Source organism: Pundamilia nyererei, unplaced genomic scaffold (genome assembly GCF_000239375.1).
Source record: "Pundamilia nyererei isolate P.nyererei 1_Seehausen unplaced genomic scaffold, PunNye1.0 scaffold00004, whole genome shotgun sequence".
NCBI classification, from domain to species: domain Eukaryota; kingdom Metazoa; phylum Chordata; class Actinopteri; order Cichliformes; family Cichlidae; genus Pundamilia; species Pundamilia nyererei.
The window spans coordinates 5,187,713-5,203,724 of record NW_005187405.1 but is presented as its reverse complement, the minus strand read 5'-3'; the positions used below and the strand labels follow the sequence as shown (position 1 = coordinate 5,203,724).

Here is a 16,012-nt window from a genome sequence, read left to right as displayed (position 1 = left end):
GAACCAGTGAAACTATATAATAAATGTGTAAATTACAGGAAAAAGGTGTGTCAGACTGTCCCATAATTAAAATAAAAAGGTTTTGTTAATTCAGAGAAAATCTTATTTTTTTCTGTGAACACACTGTAAAAAATACATACAAATATACATTTGAAGACATAGTGGAAAAACAGGAACTTTGTCTCATGTAATTGTTTGTCTATTACTTAATTACTTTTCTATTAATAACAGGAATCGTTATCAGTAGGAAAAGCTGTAAAACTTATGAAAATACAGTTAAAAGTAAATGACTCCTTCACATTTTCCAGAGCCGTCCAGTGGCTTCTTCTGGCCCCCAAGCCTTATATTTGATATCCCTGATTTAAGGCATGTAAACATAGCCGAGGTGACCCTAAAGTTCAAACTGGGAATTGGAAATGGGGGAAACCGCAGAAGATCATCGCTGAACACTCAACACATTAAACCTTAAGGGAGGTGGGTTAAAGCTGAAGCTGGTGACACTCCTGTCTGCTCAGAACGCAAGTCTGACGCTACGGTTCATGTAAGCTCACAGAAATTAGACATTTGGACAGATTACAAAAACTTTGGCTGTCTGCATGAGTCTCAATTTTTGCTGGGACGTTCAGATAGCAGGTAAACTATTTGGAGTAAACAACAGAAAAAGCATTGGCCTATCTTGCTTCATATGGTCAGCTCATCCTGGTGGATAAAAAGAAAGTGAACTTCTTACTGGATTTAAAAAAAATATGCAATTAAGATTTACTTACCTAAATGTTGATTACACATATATATATGCCACACACTCTAAGCGCTTGGAAGGTAGTCAAGTGGAAAGAGGGCATTTCAGCAGTGATCTCAAAAATCCATAGTGGCCATAGTTTAATTTTCTTTAATAATAATAATAATAATAATAATAATAATGATAATGATGATGATGATGATAATAAAGTGCCATCAAGGTGCTGAAGTATTTATGTTAATTAGCGACAGATGGCATGACCTGCTGCAGACGATGCTTTTGCAAAAAGTGAGCAATGGTCAGCACTAAACCAAAAAGCTGCTACCTGAACAAGCTAAACACTCCTCTTACTGTTCTAGAGGAGAGATGGAGAAATGTTCCTATCTTTAAAAACTGACACATAAGCTGCTTAAAATTTCCAGCTGTGACTTCACTCATTTTGTATCTTGGTTGTTCTTACGCTTCATTATAACTCCAAATACACTCTTTCAGAGACAGAGAGGAAAAGAAAGCTATTTAGCTATTTAAGTCACTTTGACATTTTTTTTTTACAAAGTATGCCTTGTAGCATTTTAATTGTGTAATAGAAAAAAATAAGCTAACAGATTTAGAAATTGTTTTCATTTTATAGGCAAACTGAGGGTTTCTATAATCTTTTGAAGATGATTTCAGACACATTTCAATGTGCAAAATTAAGCTTTTCCAGCCCCACACAGCTGGTATAAATGATATATGTGCATATTTATGTAAATAAGCTGAAAAATTGCATTTCCATACTTTGGGAGCGGTTGTGTGGAGGAATGTGGAGATGCATGATTTCAGGTATACCTCTCTGGGGTTTTATAGTACAACTGCTGGTGTAATGCCACGTGATATGAGGAAAAATCAATATAGATCAATATACACACACAAAAGCTATATATGTACATCTGTTTCTTCAGACATCAGGCAACAATGTCCTGGGTGTTTTTCCAGATGTTAATGACTGGAAAGAGTTCAGAGACTTGACCGAGTTAGCAATGTGAGAAAGATCAGATTAGTCCAGAGCTGAGTGAGTGAAGTGTGAAGAGTTTACAGCTAAAAAAAAAAAAAAGCTTTAGGAATTTCACTGGAGACTGACTCTCTGCTGCTAAACATCACAGTCCATTTCATCCTCAGGAGTCTGTGTGTTAACATTGCCAGATGGGATACAGATTCGAGAAATGTATAATTTAGCAAACTGAATAATAAAAAGAAATAAATAAAAACTTGCGGTTCATCTTTTACAACGCAAACTCTCTTACTGTGAAAGGCTGCGTGCTCTTTTTGCAGACTTTTGAGTATTTGCTCCTCTTTTCGACCACGATTTGCGGTTGTTATTTTTAAGCCCTCACTAAGTTAAACAGCAACATCCTGACATGTTGTCATCTCCTGCTCACGTTGCATCACAGGACGCGCATCCAAAAACACCGGCAGATCACGTTTGACGCCACGCACGAAAAGATTAAGGTGGCAAGTGAGCCTCGAGCGTTGTCTGTGTTTGTTGTAAAAGGCAAAAGCAATTATCCTCCTTCGGGCTTATTTGCTTTATCTAAAAAGCAATCTATTTAGGCAGATATGGCAGCGAAGTTTCAGTTGCTTTGTTTCAGTTTCAGTTGCTTTATTCAAAATCCAAGCTCTTTTAAAGCCTTGAAAACACCACATTAAAATTCAAGCATTCTCAAGTATTTCAGCACCTGTGTGAACCCTGTCTTTTATCATTTATTCAGATGGGATGATTTATTTATTCATTCTTTGTTCACTGCTATGAGCTGCGTAAACAACGATTGTTCATAGCATCATGAATTTAGGGTATTGAACAACACATGAGTCATTCAACCCATAAAAGCAACAGCAACAGACTGAAGTGCTTTTAAGATTTTTCTCTTTCAGTCTCTGCTTTAGGGTGTGGCTCGTTCTCGCTTCGGTCTTACCTCAGCAGTAATCTAACAACATAGTGGTGAGCCTTAAAGCTGTTCAATCAGCTTCTCCTCTTAGCGAGATAATGGGCTCTTATAATTTACACAAAGTAGCTTTGAGATTAATTTCTTATCTGATGAACAGAACAGTTTGTAAATACATGTATCAGTAATGGTCATGCCTGGAATGATAAAGATCTTACACAAGGACAACATCCAACCATTCGGCTACACGTACACAATCGATAGCGAGCGCACGTAGGTATATATTAGCCTTGATAAGATGGGGCTGCTCACTTGCAATAAAAATCTTATCTTGACCCTGAAAACCCAGCGGGACAATGACAGATCCTCTGAGACTGAGAGACACCGTTTACCAGCTGCTTCCCTGCATAATTCACATGGACACATTGCTTCAGAATGTATGATTTTTTTCCCCGGCCAAACCGGCTGAATATTTCATTTTTTCTTGTTTATATTTAATGTGTACTCAGGCCAGACTGTAACACACATGCACACACACACACACACACACACACACGTAGACGCACAAGTTTGTATTCATCGGTCAAACCTCATGCCATTGGATTCAAGCCACATGTAACAAACTGGTGTCACAGAAAGTACGCTCACAAATCGGTCAAACGTCTTGGCTCCTCGAGACAAAGACAAAGGAAGCGACTGCACTGTGGTGTCACGCCTTAAAATAGAAATTCTTGTTTCCTGATTGCTTTGCAGCTTCTCAGCGCAGCTGTCTGATAAAAGTCTTTCATTTCCCCCACCCACCCCGCCCTTAGCATCTCTTGTTTCTCACTTCCTCTGCTCTTTAAATTTTTGCATGTTCTCTTGCACTTTCACCTGTGAAAACAAAGGAAGTGTTACCGTAACTCGCACAATATTTAGGTTTCACCTAATGTGCAGTTTTAATTTCTTTGCTACACTCCTCATTTGTTTCTGTTAGCATGAGAATATACAATGGATTGCATTGATATAGCGCTTTTCGGGGCCCTCAAAGCGCTTTACAATTCCACGATTCATTCACACACTGGTGAAGGCAAGCTACAGTTGTAGCCACAGCTGCCCTGGGGCAGACTGACAGAAGCGGGCCTGCCATATTGCGCCATCGGCCCCTCTGGCCATCACCAGTAGGCGGTAGGTGAAGTGTCTTGCCCAAGGACACAACGACCGAGACTGTCCGAGCCGGGGTTCGAGTTCGGGTTCGGCAACCTTCCGGTTACAAGACGAACTGCCAACTCTTTGAGCCACGATCGCCCCATGGGCCACTGGGCCTGAAGTCCAGCTGTCATGTGTTAAAAACGAATATCTGAAGGTCTCAGAATTTAATTTCACAGTTTTATTTTTACCCTGAGGTTTGTACTGAATGCACATTAAATTATTACTTTTACAGAATGTAGTTTCTTTATCGGACATCGCCTCCCTCACACAGTATGCGTTACGCGAGTGAATTTGGTCCTGTGTGTGCACTAGGAGCTGATTCTCGATGCAGAGGACACATGGATTCGACTGGAGGGACTGGCCGAGACTACAGAGTACACCGTCAAGCTCCAGGCTGCGAGGGGACTAGACACCAGCGCTGTAGTCTCTACCACCTTTACTACAGGTACAGAATGCACTCATTCAATCACACGCACACGTAATGCATTTGTATTCTTTAATTGAAGCTGGGAAAGCGATACTAATGTGTAGAGTTTTCTTGGCCCCTGAGACTTTTCGCTGCATTTTGCATTACAGTTACTCTAACAGACGTGCACAGTAATGGTCCCCCAAAGTCAAGCACAATTTCCATCCTTACCCCATCGCTTAGTGAGAGAGAATTACTGTTAGGCTGCACCTGCAGGGTGGCTGTATGAATAATGTGCTTTAATTTTTATTGTGCGACAGCATGTCTGATGCGTCAGGAAGCATCATAAAGCAGCAGGAATAAATCACAACATCTGTGGCATACAAACATATCACTGGCAATCAAAAAGGATAGACATCGCGCCATGGTCTGAAAAGTTAAGCCAACTTAGAAATGCCTGTTCTTTTTATTGGCCACCAGGTGACGACACCTGTGGTGACAGAAATACATCCAGAGCTATAGAAAACAGCTTTCTGACTAAACGTCTGTAAACACCTGATGAGTAAGTTGTACTCATTTTGGGTTGTACTGAATAAAAAATTGAGGCCTATGAGTGTGTGCTCTCACAGTCAGACCCAGCCGCTCTCTTGCCACATCCAATTTCAAAACACCAAGTTCATGTTGTTGCAACCTGCTGCATCAGCAGTTTCTGAATAGATTGAAACTGACAGCAAATTTACTGGCCTCAAAATATAAGACACAGAAATACTTTGTAAGTGAACTTAATGCCCTGATAATCATGCCCTAGATTTCCCTAGACTTTGGTCATATTCCCTTTTGACCAGAAGCACTTTACTAGAAAGACTGGATTTTTTTGTAGATGATGTTAATCCTGTCTCCTGTTTGCCTCTGAAGTCACATGTCAGAGCTGGGAGTGACGTCACTCCTAACCTGAGAGCTAACCTGCGAGCATTCCAACAGTAAAGTTGAAAAAGTAAAGAAAAACAGGAATGTTTTGCTCCTCAGTAAGGTAGAGCCAGCATTACAGCAATACAGCCATTGGTTGTTTTTTTGCACTTAAAATCAAGCTATAGCACGTTCATAGAGCGGGCCTGGTCAGTGTTCTTCAGATGGAACTTACCATGCTCACACAGCAAATTGTTAACTGCCCAGCATAGGAGCTAGATGTGAATGACTCTAACTGGAGTCCTGTTGGCTTATTTTCAAACTCTCAAGACTATCTTTAACTGGATAACTGTAAGCCTACACAGATGACTCCAGCATTGGCACAAACTGCCAGGCTTGTAAAAGTGACAAATTCCGATTTTACTTCAATGCCTAACAATTGTTTCTGGTTATTCTCTGTGTTGCCTCCAAAGTCCTGAGAACGACTGTTGACCTGCAGAGCAAATTACATTGCATGACACATCCTTTGCAATTTTTCAACAAATTCAACCAAATGATGGCCACAAGTTGTTAGAGGAAGTTAGAGTCAGGGGAGAGCTCATTTTCTTAAGGCAAAAAATACTTAATAAATGATGTTTAAAAGCATGCCTTTGATATAATATCTAAAGTAACAAGCTTCTAAATACTGTAATAGAGCAACATTTTGACAAGCTGAATATTTTTAAGTCAAAATGGGGAACAGCAAGCAAATTTTAACTTCTCATCACTGGTCCTCCGCCTTTTTTTCCAGGGAGTCGCCTATTTGCGACACCTCAGAACTGCGCCCAACACCTGCTAAATGGAGAGACTCTGAGCGGCATCTACACCATTTACATCAACAGAGACCCCAGCCAGGGGGTGCAGGTGTACTGTGACATGACCACGGATGAAGGAGGCTGGATTGTAAGTGGGTGTAAAGACAGCTAGTGTATAATTATGTACCAATCTGAGTATAGGATGTACTACTTTGATTGGTTGATCTATAACCTCCATAGTGTTTTGTTAGATGCGTCTTGTGTTGTTATATGTGAACACGCCAAGACAAATTCCTATGAGCAGTGTGGTTCAAATGGTTTCAATAAACCTTATTGCTCTGCAGGTATTCCAGCGTCGTCAGAACGGCCTGACGGACTTTTCCAGGAAGTGGAGTGATTATCGTGTCGGCTTTGGAAACCTGGAGGATGAGTTCTGGCTTGGTAAATCTCCCACTAGATAAGGATTATATAAACTGTGGTTCCAAAGCAAAGGTTCACTCATTATGTTTAGTTGTCAAATGCAAGACAGAGAAAAAAACATATTGAGTTTCTGAAAGTCTGCGGGCTTGGCTAGAAACATATGTTGCATCACTCGGTGAGGTTAAGGTGGCAGGGGTGAGATTATCTGCATTTATTTGTTTTTCTTGGAAAGAAAACTGACACTGATTGACTTGTAGGTGAATCGCACATTTCACAGGTAAGGTCAGGTCTGCCACCGCCGTATTTCAGCCTGTCACCCTGCCCAATATATTTTAGCTGCATTTTATGGGCAATATTGAGCTGCAAGCTGCCACCCATTTTGTTCAATTTCTGCTGCAGTTTTCTGAAGGCTGTAACACTCTCTCTGTCTACACCCTGTCCCCCATGACTGAGGTGGATTTAATAGGTACAATCAATAGAGGTTCATAGCTTTCACTTGGTTTCAATTGATATATCTGTTTTATGGAGAGGAAAGATGTCTTCAATATTTTGTGCAGGCTGTAAAGCCCTTCTCGTCAGATTTTTCACGTTGTGCAAAGACAGAGAGTCACGCCGCTCATCTCGTCTTTTAGCACTTGACTTCACAAAGTCTATCCGATTCATTACTGGAATCTCTGAAAGCTCATTTCTCTCCGAAATGACTTGGTAATTGTTTTTTTAGCGTCACTCTGATCCAAAGACAAAAACAACAGAACGTCCTCACTGCTTTGATGGACGGCTGAATACTTTTCACCCAGCCCCCCCCTCCAAATCTCATTATGAAACAATAATTATATTCATTAAAAAATGTGCAAATGACTCATGTTTCTTCATGGGCCAGTTTTTGTGTTATTGTTTTGGTGCAGATGATTAAAGGAAAAATATTACATGAATATTTCATCAAGTGAATCAGGACCTTGAGTGGAATGCTTTTTTGAACTTTTTGATTAAAGAAAGAAATAACACGGCGGGGAAATTTTACGGCATTGCATTATCGCCAGAAGGAAGCCTGCTACTTTGATGACACATTTTGGATAATAATGCAAGATAGCTGCGGCATCCATTTGTGACTAAGCACGCTGTAATAGGTAAAAGCATAAAGGGATTTTTTTTTTTTTAAAATCTAACCCATCATGAGCTGACAATATAATATAATCCAGTAAAAGAGTGTACAGTTCTTGTTGAGCATATCAGATTTGTTTGGGGTGGGGATTTCACGCTGGCTATTTTTAAAGATTTATTTTGAGTTGTTGTTGAGCCGAATTAAATAATATTGTCAGCTGTTCCTGTTACTGTTATGCACACAAGAGAGCGCGTTCAAAGGTAGCTCTTTATCTCAACAGGAAAAGTTGGATTGCTGTCTGCTGGTATAAATTAATAATTTATCTGTTTTTGTATTTCAACAAAGAAGAGAGGAAATTACTCCCGGAAGCAAAGAGCTTTTGATAAAAATATTAAATATTTTTGTAGGATGATTCTGCACACTCACACACACACACACACACACACACACACACACACACACACACACACACACACACACACACACACACACACATAGAATAAAGAGAGAAATCCCTCTCCTTTGCACACTGTTAAGTATTGAGTGTGGATAGTGAACTATAAAGTGACAGGAATGTTTTTTCTCTTTCTGATGGAGGCACCTGAAGGCATCGCATAGAAGCTTCCTGGCACAGATCTGAAAGATTGTTTTTAATGGCTATGTCAGTACAATACAGTCTAAAGATGCCTGAGCGTATCTGGCTCAGTGACTACATTTCATCTGACCTGTTTCCACTACAGCTGAATCAGCTATAATTTGCCCTCTCGCCGATTCTGAGCAGGCCCCGTAGAACGGTACCTTCATCTCCAGGGTCTTCCTTTACTTTCTAGGTGCCTCCCAGGATACACTTTCCCCCATTCCATCCTATTTCTTCTGGCTGCGCTGTAACTTTGTCCTCGGTGCACAAAAGGAGCTTAATGTAACCTCAGGGTGTGGAGCGTCAAGAGCGCCCCCATAAAGCAAGACAGATATGCTGACAGCACAGCACACAGAAGCCTCAGCTTTACAGGTCTTAACACAAAATGTTGAGACCAGAACACTAATTTCTTTAGTGTATTACACTTATTTTAGTTTTATAGTTTTTAATTTTATTTACACTTTATTCTGTTCAGCTGCTCATTAGCACAAATATCTGATCAGCCTATTACATGTCACCAATTCAGTGTATTTAGGTATGTAGACATGGACTAGAGCAGCGGTCCCCAACCCCCGGGTTTGGTACCGGGCCACGAGAATCGAGGCTTGGGTGTGAAATTCATCGTTTTCAGGGTTTTTATTGGTTTTTAAGTGTTATTTTTTAATCGTTTTTATCATTAACTCGGTTTCCCTTGGTCCTTTCCCATGTGTTATGAATAAATCTTCATTTTTTGGTACCGGTACTGGTTTCATTTTGTTGTTTGTATCCGTGACACCTTAAAGCCCGGTCCGTGAAAATATTGTCAGACATAAACCGGTCCATGGCGCAAAAAAGGTTGGGGACCACTGGTCTAGAGGACTCGCTGAAGTTCAAACCAAACATCAGAATGGGGAAAAAAGGAGATGTACTTGAATGTGGCATGGGCTTTGGTTCCAAATAGAATGGTATAGTATTTCAGTAGCACTCATTACAACTAAGGTATGCAAAAAAGCATCTCTGAACACACAATGTGTGTGTGTGACAGAGAAATCAAGGCTATAGTTCACATAGGCCACTAAAATTGGACAATAGAAGATTGGAACAAATTCTTCCATGTATTACTTTTTGTATTAGCGCTGTTAGTTTTTATTCCAGTTAACTCCAGTTTTTTTCTGTTCATCCACGGGTTAAAATTATTGTGAACAGGAAACCATTAGCACAGGAATCACCAGAAACATTACTGATGGCTTTCTGCTCTTCAGCTGCCCTCGTAACACCATGACAGCATGATCCGGTATCCACCTACAGACACCATGAAAATGAAACTGCTGATCAGAGTGCAGCCATCACTACATATATCGCAGGTTTTTGAAATGTGTTATGAAAATATTATGTGTGAAAAGGATCCGAGGAGGCGGAGGAAAATTATCACTCTGGGGTCGGTGAAATTTGTGGTGTAACTGATGTAAGGCCTACTTTTATAACTGTAATGAATGCTTAATTTAAGAACAAAATCCTCTGGGTTTCCTTGCAATATGCAGTGTTGCCCCCCTGGTCAATAACACTAATTGTCTTTTAATGTCTTTACTGCCTAAAATGCATGTAAAAATCAATCAAACTCTACATAAGGCCCAGTGTCAACTTGTTTCTCCTGAACGAGCAAAGTCTCTGATGACAGGAATTACACTGCTTCGCAAAGCTGATTGTGAAATGAAATGCTGGTTTTAATCGCTGCCCTCATCAAGCCCCAACACAGCGAATGTTGCATTTTTTGGAGTATATTATGTGTTATACATAGACATCTGTTGCTAGCCAAAATAAACAAGTAGAAATGGACATTACTTCCTCCCAAATCACTGATCGGAATATCCCTGCACTCCTAAATGTTACAGGGAGCTGTGTTCATATCAATTAAGCTAATTGCTATGTTTCTGTTGCGTCTCATTCTGGCGCTGTAGTCGCTCTCATTTCACTTTTCACTGTGTAAAGAAGTCTATCCTCATAAAAACGTGAAGGTTATCGTCCTACAGATGGTCACTGCAGTTCCAGAGTAGGTGACCTTCACTCCTCTTTCAAGAGATTAGGTCACCGTCTTAGCCCTGGAGAGCCATTGCAGGGAACATTTAGCTAATCACTGCCTCTGCACACAGAATAGCAATATACCAACCATAAACATTGATACTAAATCCACTCAAACTGAAAAGAAGGAGCACTTAACGGGCCAGCAGTAAAGAATATGGAAATTGAACTTTCATTATTATCCGTTACAGCTTGAGAACAGCCATTTTTATTGCAGCTCTAGGCCAATCTATTCTCCCCACCCCCGCTGACCTTAACCGGTTTATCCCGAATCCAATGCCAGTTTGATGATGTCATAATGGAGAGAAATGCACAGCGACTGTGTGCGATTTGCGATCATTATCCCCTGCTCTCGATTTTTCTTTAATCCCCCTATTCCTTGTTTCTACTTCATTGTGAGAGAAATGTAGTGGTAATAAAATTTGATGAGATGGTAATATTGGTAGTATAATAGGAGAAGAGCGCAATAGTGTTTCACAATGCATTTTTAATTGCCTCAGTTTGGAATAGAGCAGTCTGATCCCATAAAAGTGTTGGAAGAAGAAAAAAGAAAAACGATGTGCGACAGATTAATTGCTGATAATGCGGTGATATGCTATGGATATTAGAGATGACTGAGTGTTAAACACAGTTTTATTATAACAATAGCTTTTCCCCTGTCACCCTAAGTGCCTTTGGGTTGTAACATAGATTTTATCTACTTTCCATTGACATATTACAGCAGATTTAGTTTCCCTGCTCTCCCCCGATTTTGACTTCCTACTTCTTATCAGCGAAGGCTTGGGGATTTTATTTTATTTATTTGCTGCTCAAAATGTTCCAAGGGTTCAGAAAAAGTGCATGTGTGTTTCTGTCGGAGGTTAAGCAGGGAAGGAGGCTCTTTTTCCAAATGGGTGCTTGTTGTAATCTGATAGCGAAGGCAGTTCCAATCGCTCAGGATAGTGCGGGGCCTTATCGGCTGTCGGGGCTCAAACGAGCCCCCCGTATCTGCTACCTTTGAGATAGAGAGCAAAGCTGCATATCTCGCAAACTTGGCATTTGCCGGAGGGCTGGTGGTGACGGTGTCCACCGGCCGACACTGCCAATCATATCCAGTAGAGCCACAAGGCCAGCTGATGAAGACGCTTGACATCGGGCCTGTGAAGATTGTAACAGGTGGTTAAAGCAGTCACATGAGAACATCTCGGGGCGATTAGGCGTTTGCAAACAACAAATTGTAAATTGTTCTGTGAATTCTTTTAAGGGCTTTGCCTTATCTCGGCAGCACAGTCTTCATTTAAATCTGCTACTGCTCATTATTGCCTATGCTTGCACATCTTGGTGATGTTTCTGTTACAGGAAAGTCTGACTAAACCTGAAATCTTTTTTTTTTTTTGGTGATCGAATGTTGGGGTAATTCAGACGGGAAATATAACTCAGTTTGAATCTAAAATTGCACATTTCTCTGCAGGTCTAGACAACATCCAGAAGATTGCCGCTCAGGGACGTTATGAGCTGAGGATTGACATGAGGGACGGACAGGAGTCAGTCTACGCTAATTATGACAAGTTCTCCATTGGAGATGCAAGAAATCTCTACAAGCTCAGGATAGGAGAATACAATGGCACAGCTGGTAATTTATATGTATTATATATATATATATTTATATATATATGCCCCAAAATAGCCAGTGGTGACATTCAGCGCTGTCAGTTTTTGCTATATGACCCTCATTTTATGTCAGAATTGTCCCTATGCCTCTGCCATTTTTTTGTCGTTGTAAACCTGCCTCAGCACTCCTCCACATTTCCATTCCTGTCCACTCAGTCTGTTAGTGTGACAATATACCACAATTACCCATGATGCCCTTATGTTTATGATCGTAATTCTCTCTCTCTCAAGATAAACTCAAAGAGCCTGAAGTTGGGACTTTTTTCCTCTTACATCTTCACCCTCCTGCTTTTATTGGCTCATTTATGTCCTGCCGTTATTCACAGAAGTTCAGTGTTTCTTAGGAAGCAGTACTAATATTAAAAGCTCTCTACCTCTCTCTCTCTGTTGTGATCCCAGGTGACTCTTTGAGCTACCACCAGGGTCGGCCCTTCTCGACAAAAGACAGAGACAATGACATCGCTGTCACTAACTGTGCGTTGTCATACAAAGGAGCCTGGTGGTACAAGAACTGCCACCGGGCTAACCTCAATGGCAAATACGGCGAGTCCAGGCACAGTCAGGTCAGTGCTCATATATACATATTAAGTGATGAAAAAGAAACGATCCTGAATGAATGATATATATTTTTGACAATTTTGTGGTGCAAGTTTTTTTTTTTTTTAAAAGAGGGCAAAACTATTGTATATTTGTTATTTAAAACATGACGAAGTCTCTTAGAGCAACCTGAGCTCCGAGAGGTTTATGCTAGTTTGACAGCATGTTCAGGACACAACTTCAGTCGGTGCGACCGGAGATAGTTATTTTGTTTTTTGTGCTTCCTGATTTCATTTGTGTTTATGTTAGAAAATATGATGTAAACCACTCTACTTTTCCTTCTGGGATCACCTGGCTGAGTCACACTACAGTAAAAATAGGGTGGCATCCTCCTTGCAATTAGGAAAAATTGTGGGGGTTTTTTTTGCATCAGGTGAGTTGTTACAGCAAAGTTTGCAATGCCTGGAAGAAGGCAACCTGTCTCCAAACAGCCACAATCTGACTCCAATCACTCTCAGACAATTTCCACATTATCACAAGACCGCTTGAAATTGCAACTTGACCCCATTCGGTTGCAAATTGATTGCCGTTTTATTGTCACCTTGATGCAACAAAGTCAAGGTAGATGCAGATGACTGCAAGTGGTCACAAACCTGAACGATGTCCTGGAAGCAACTGTTTCAGAGGCAGCAAGATCGCAAATTCAACACACATGCGATAATTTGTTTGCGGTCTCTAATCACTGCTTTCCTTTTCATGACTGTAGCGTGAAAATTTAACTGTCAGCTCATTGCAATGGGAATGAAATTCAGCACAGTGTTTCCATTAGAAATAACAGATGAGAAGTAGTTGAAGGGAAAGTAGTTGATAGTTTTGTGGGTTATTGAGTATTTTGGCCAGCGAGTCAGTTGAAGTGTGCTTCCATGTCCAACTTATTTTATATACGTGGTGAAAACTTTTGAAATGTCAAAACCAGCTGATGCTATGGGATTAAAACTGAAGCCATGAAGTTAGACATATAGTGCATGTAGATGTTCTTCGCCCACATCTGCACACAAATAGTAAAAGAGCTTTGCAGTTGTTGTGAAATACCTCTGTTCAGATTATCGGCCAACAAATGTTTGTGATATTTTTAGTTTGTGAAATATTTTTGATGCTGCAGCTAAATTTTGATCTTTTAAACGTTACAGTTTTGTCCTCTTCGATATTTTTTTGAAATCTTTTCATAATGTGTTCTGCGAGACCACGCTAACCTTGATCTTTCATGACCAAAATTGAATGACTTCATTCTTGAATCCACATCAACTTTGTGCCAAATTAGCTCCCACGAGGTGTGCAACTGATACCATGTTCACAAGAATAGGAATCCTTTGAAAACTTCATTCAACCTTACTGCATGAACGTGCCAGTTCTAAGTGGGAAAGTTTTTAAAAATGTGGTTTTTTTTGGCTATTTGAATGAATCAAGCCTTAAAGTAAGTGCCATCTTTTGAAAAAGGTTGCGTTTTGAAAGTGTATCTTGGCATTTACAAGTCTCACTTTAATGGGATCCAATACAGAACAGTGATTAAAGGCTAAAACTTGTCATTATGAAAGGGTAATAATTAGCGAATGAAATCACATGGAACTTGCTACCAGCATCCATCTTGATGAAGGAGTTTTTTAATGAAAGGTCAAAATTTGAAGGACCAAATCTGCTACACTACTCGTCTGATTTTAATGAAAGAGGATGGCGCTTGAGACTAATTTGTCAAGAGATACGCTTTCATTTCCCAGTAAGTTCAAACAATTCAAGCATTTCAAGTTCCTTTAAGGAACGGAACAAATTGTTAAATGTGAGATTAAAAATAAAAAAGCACTGGCACCCCAGCCAAACACAAAAATGGACACTTTTTTGTGTTTTGTACATGTGATGTGGGATAATTGAGGGCTTTTCGTGTCCCTTCTGACTGGTGTGTGGTATTCCTCGTTTTGCTTGCTTCATAGTGAAATGGCTCAATGTGTTTTGTGAAGCCGTGATTAGGATTTTGGAGCATCGCCGCTTCTCCCACTCTGCTCCCGTGCCTTCCTCTTCATCTGTTAATGACATGAAACAGGAACAGGTGGCAGCAGAGATGGTCGGCCATAAAGACACGCAGCGAAAGAAATGTTGGTGATGATGGGGATTAGAAAGGCTAGACTCAGGCTGTAATTACACCAGGGTCGTATTTTTGCTAGCTATTAAGTCAGGATTCCTATCATCCTGGATTGAATGCTTCATTTAAATGAAAACTACACTTAAATAGAAGCATAACTTTTCCATCTTCAGAAATATCTCATATCTCATGTGCTCAAAAAAAAAAATAAAAGAAGAAGAAGAAAAAAAATCCTGTTGATCCGAGCTGCTTCCCAAATTGTACTTCTCGCTTTTTTACAGGGTATCAACTGGTACCACTGGAAAGGCCACGAGTTCTCCATTCCCTTTGTGGAGATGAAAATGAGGCCGTTCAATTTCCGCAGCATCAGCAGCAAGAGGAGGCGGTCTGCCCCTGTATAGATGAATCGCCACAATCCAGCCCAGAGTCATGGATAAATGGAGTTCGGATGTTGAGTTTTTGCTATTTGCGTGCCTCACTGACAGGAGCAGCAGGCTGGGATGTGACCGCGGCAGGGCAACGTTAGTGAGGCTCAAAGAAGAAGCAGAATATGACAAAAATCTACTAATATTTTATTAAAACATTAACAAGAAGATGTTATAACCACGGATGTAATCATAAAATAGCAGCGAGGCTCGAGCAACGTCCGAACTCTGTTGATCTCTCCACCTGCCCAGCTTTAGCTGTCTTACCCTGCTGTACTTCTGCCCAGAAGTTAGAAGACACTGTATGTAATTTATTAAATACTATGAATGAAAATGGTTCTGTTTGCTGTATAAAACAAACAAAAAGACAAAACAAGAGGAAAGGCAAACCAGGAAGCTTTGTTTTTTTTTTCTTTTAATCCGTGATTTGTCTTTCCCTACGATGTGCTCAGAAGCGCCCTCAGGAGTGAGAGCTAGCATTATTTTAACCGTTACAAAATAACACTTTTAACTAAAAGAAAAAACAAAAAAAAACCTGTATATGCCCTTAAAACCCTCTGTAAAATATATATCTATTTTTATACCTGATATTGTGACAAAGTCCATTTATTTGATGCCTTGGTTTTTGACCCTATATTAAAATTAATATAAATTTTCTGGATAATTAGCATTAAAAAACAAAACATTCACAAAGCAGTGCACCAGCAGCAGCTTCATAACCATCTACTTTATTTTTTTCATTATCAGAATTAGCAGAATAAAACTATTCTCTTATTATTATCATTATTATCGTTATTATTATTATTACTACTACTGGTGGCCATGCTGAGACAGTATTTGCACTGTGAGTGGGAACACAGCAAAGCTGTTGTTGGTCATTCACTTCATTTCTTCGGTTGCTAATGGGCATTAGATTTTTCGAGCTCGTCTTCTTGGCCAAAAATAACAATCTCTTAATTGCTTTTTGACCCCTGCTATAGATGCTCTGATTGCTTGCAGAGATGGCGCTGATAGATGCAACATTTAACCAAAGATCTGCATAATAACGGCCCGGCCTGCTGTTTGGAAAGATGCCAGTCACCAAAGTCACT

The 16,012-nt window shown here is 40.1% G+C and overlaps 1 protein-coding gene across 3 annotated transcripts in view; it reads left to right on the top strand.

The window, feature by feature from the left end:
• tnr (tenascin R (restrictin, janusin)) overlaps positions 1 to 15,605 on the top strand; it is a 198,729-nt gene extending 183,124 nt beyond the window's left edge. For all 3 annotated transcript variants that reach the window (XM_005721309.1, XM_013912896.1, XM_013912893.1), the window contains 6 exons: positions 4,165 to 4,297; positions 5,955 to 6,106; positions 6,303 to 6,399; positions 11,626 to 11,787; positions 12,225 to 12,388; positions 14,778 to 15,605. In XM_005721309.1, coding sequence (XP_005721366.1) covers positions 4,165 to 4,297; positions 5,955 to 6,106; positions 6,303 to 6,399; positions 11,626 to 11,787; positions 12,225 to 12,388; positions 14,778 to 14,897 — 828 coding nt within the window. In that variant the 3' untranslated portion in view covers positions 14,898 to 15,605. The remainder of the gene's footprint in view (positions 1 to 4,164; positions 4,298 to 5,954; positions 6,107 to 6,302; positions 6,400 to 11,625; positions 11,788 to 12,224; positions 12,389 to 14,777) is intronic.
• The last annotated feature ends 407 nt before the right edge of the window (positions 15,606 to 16,012 follow it).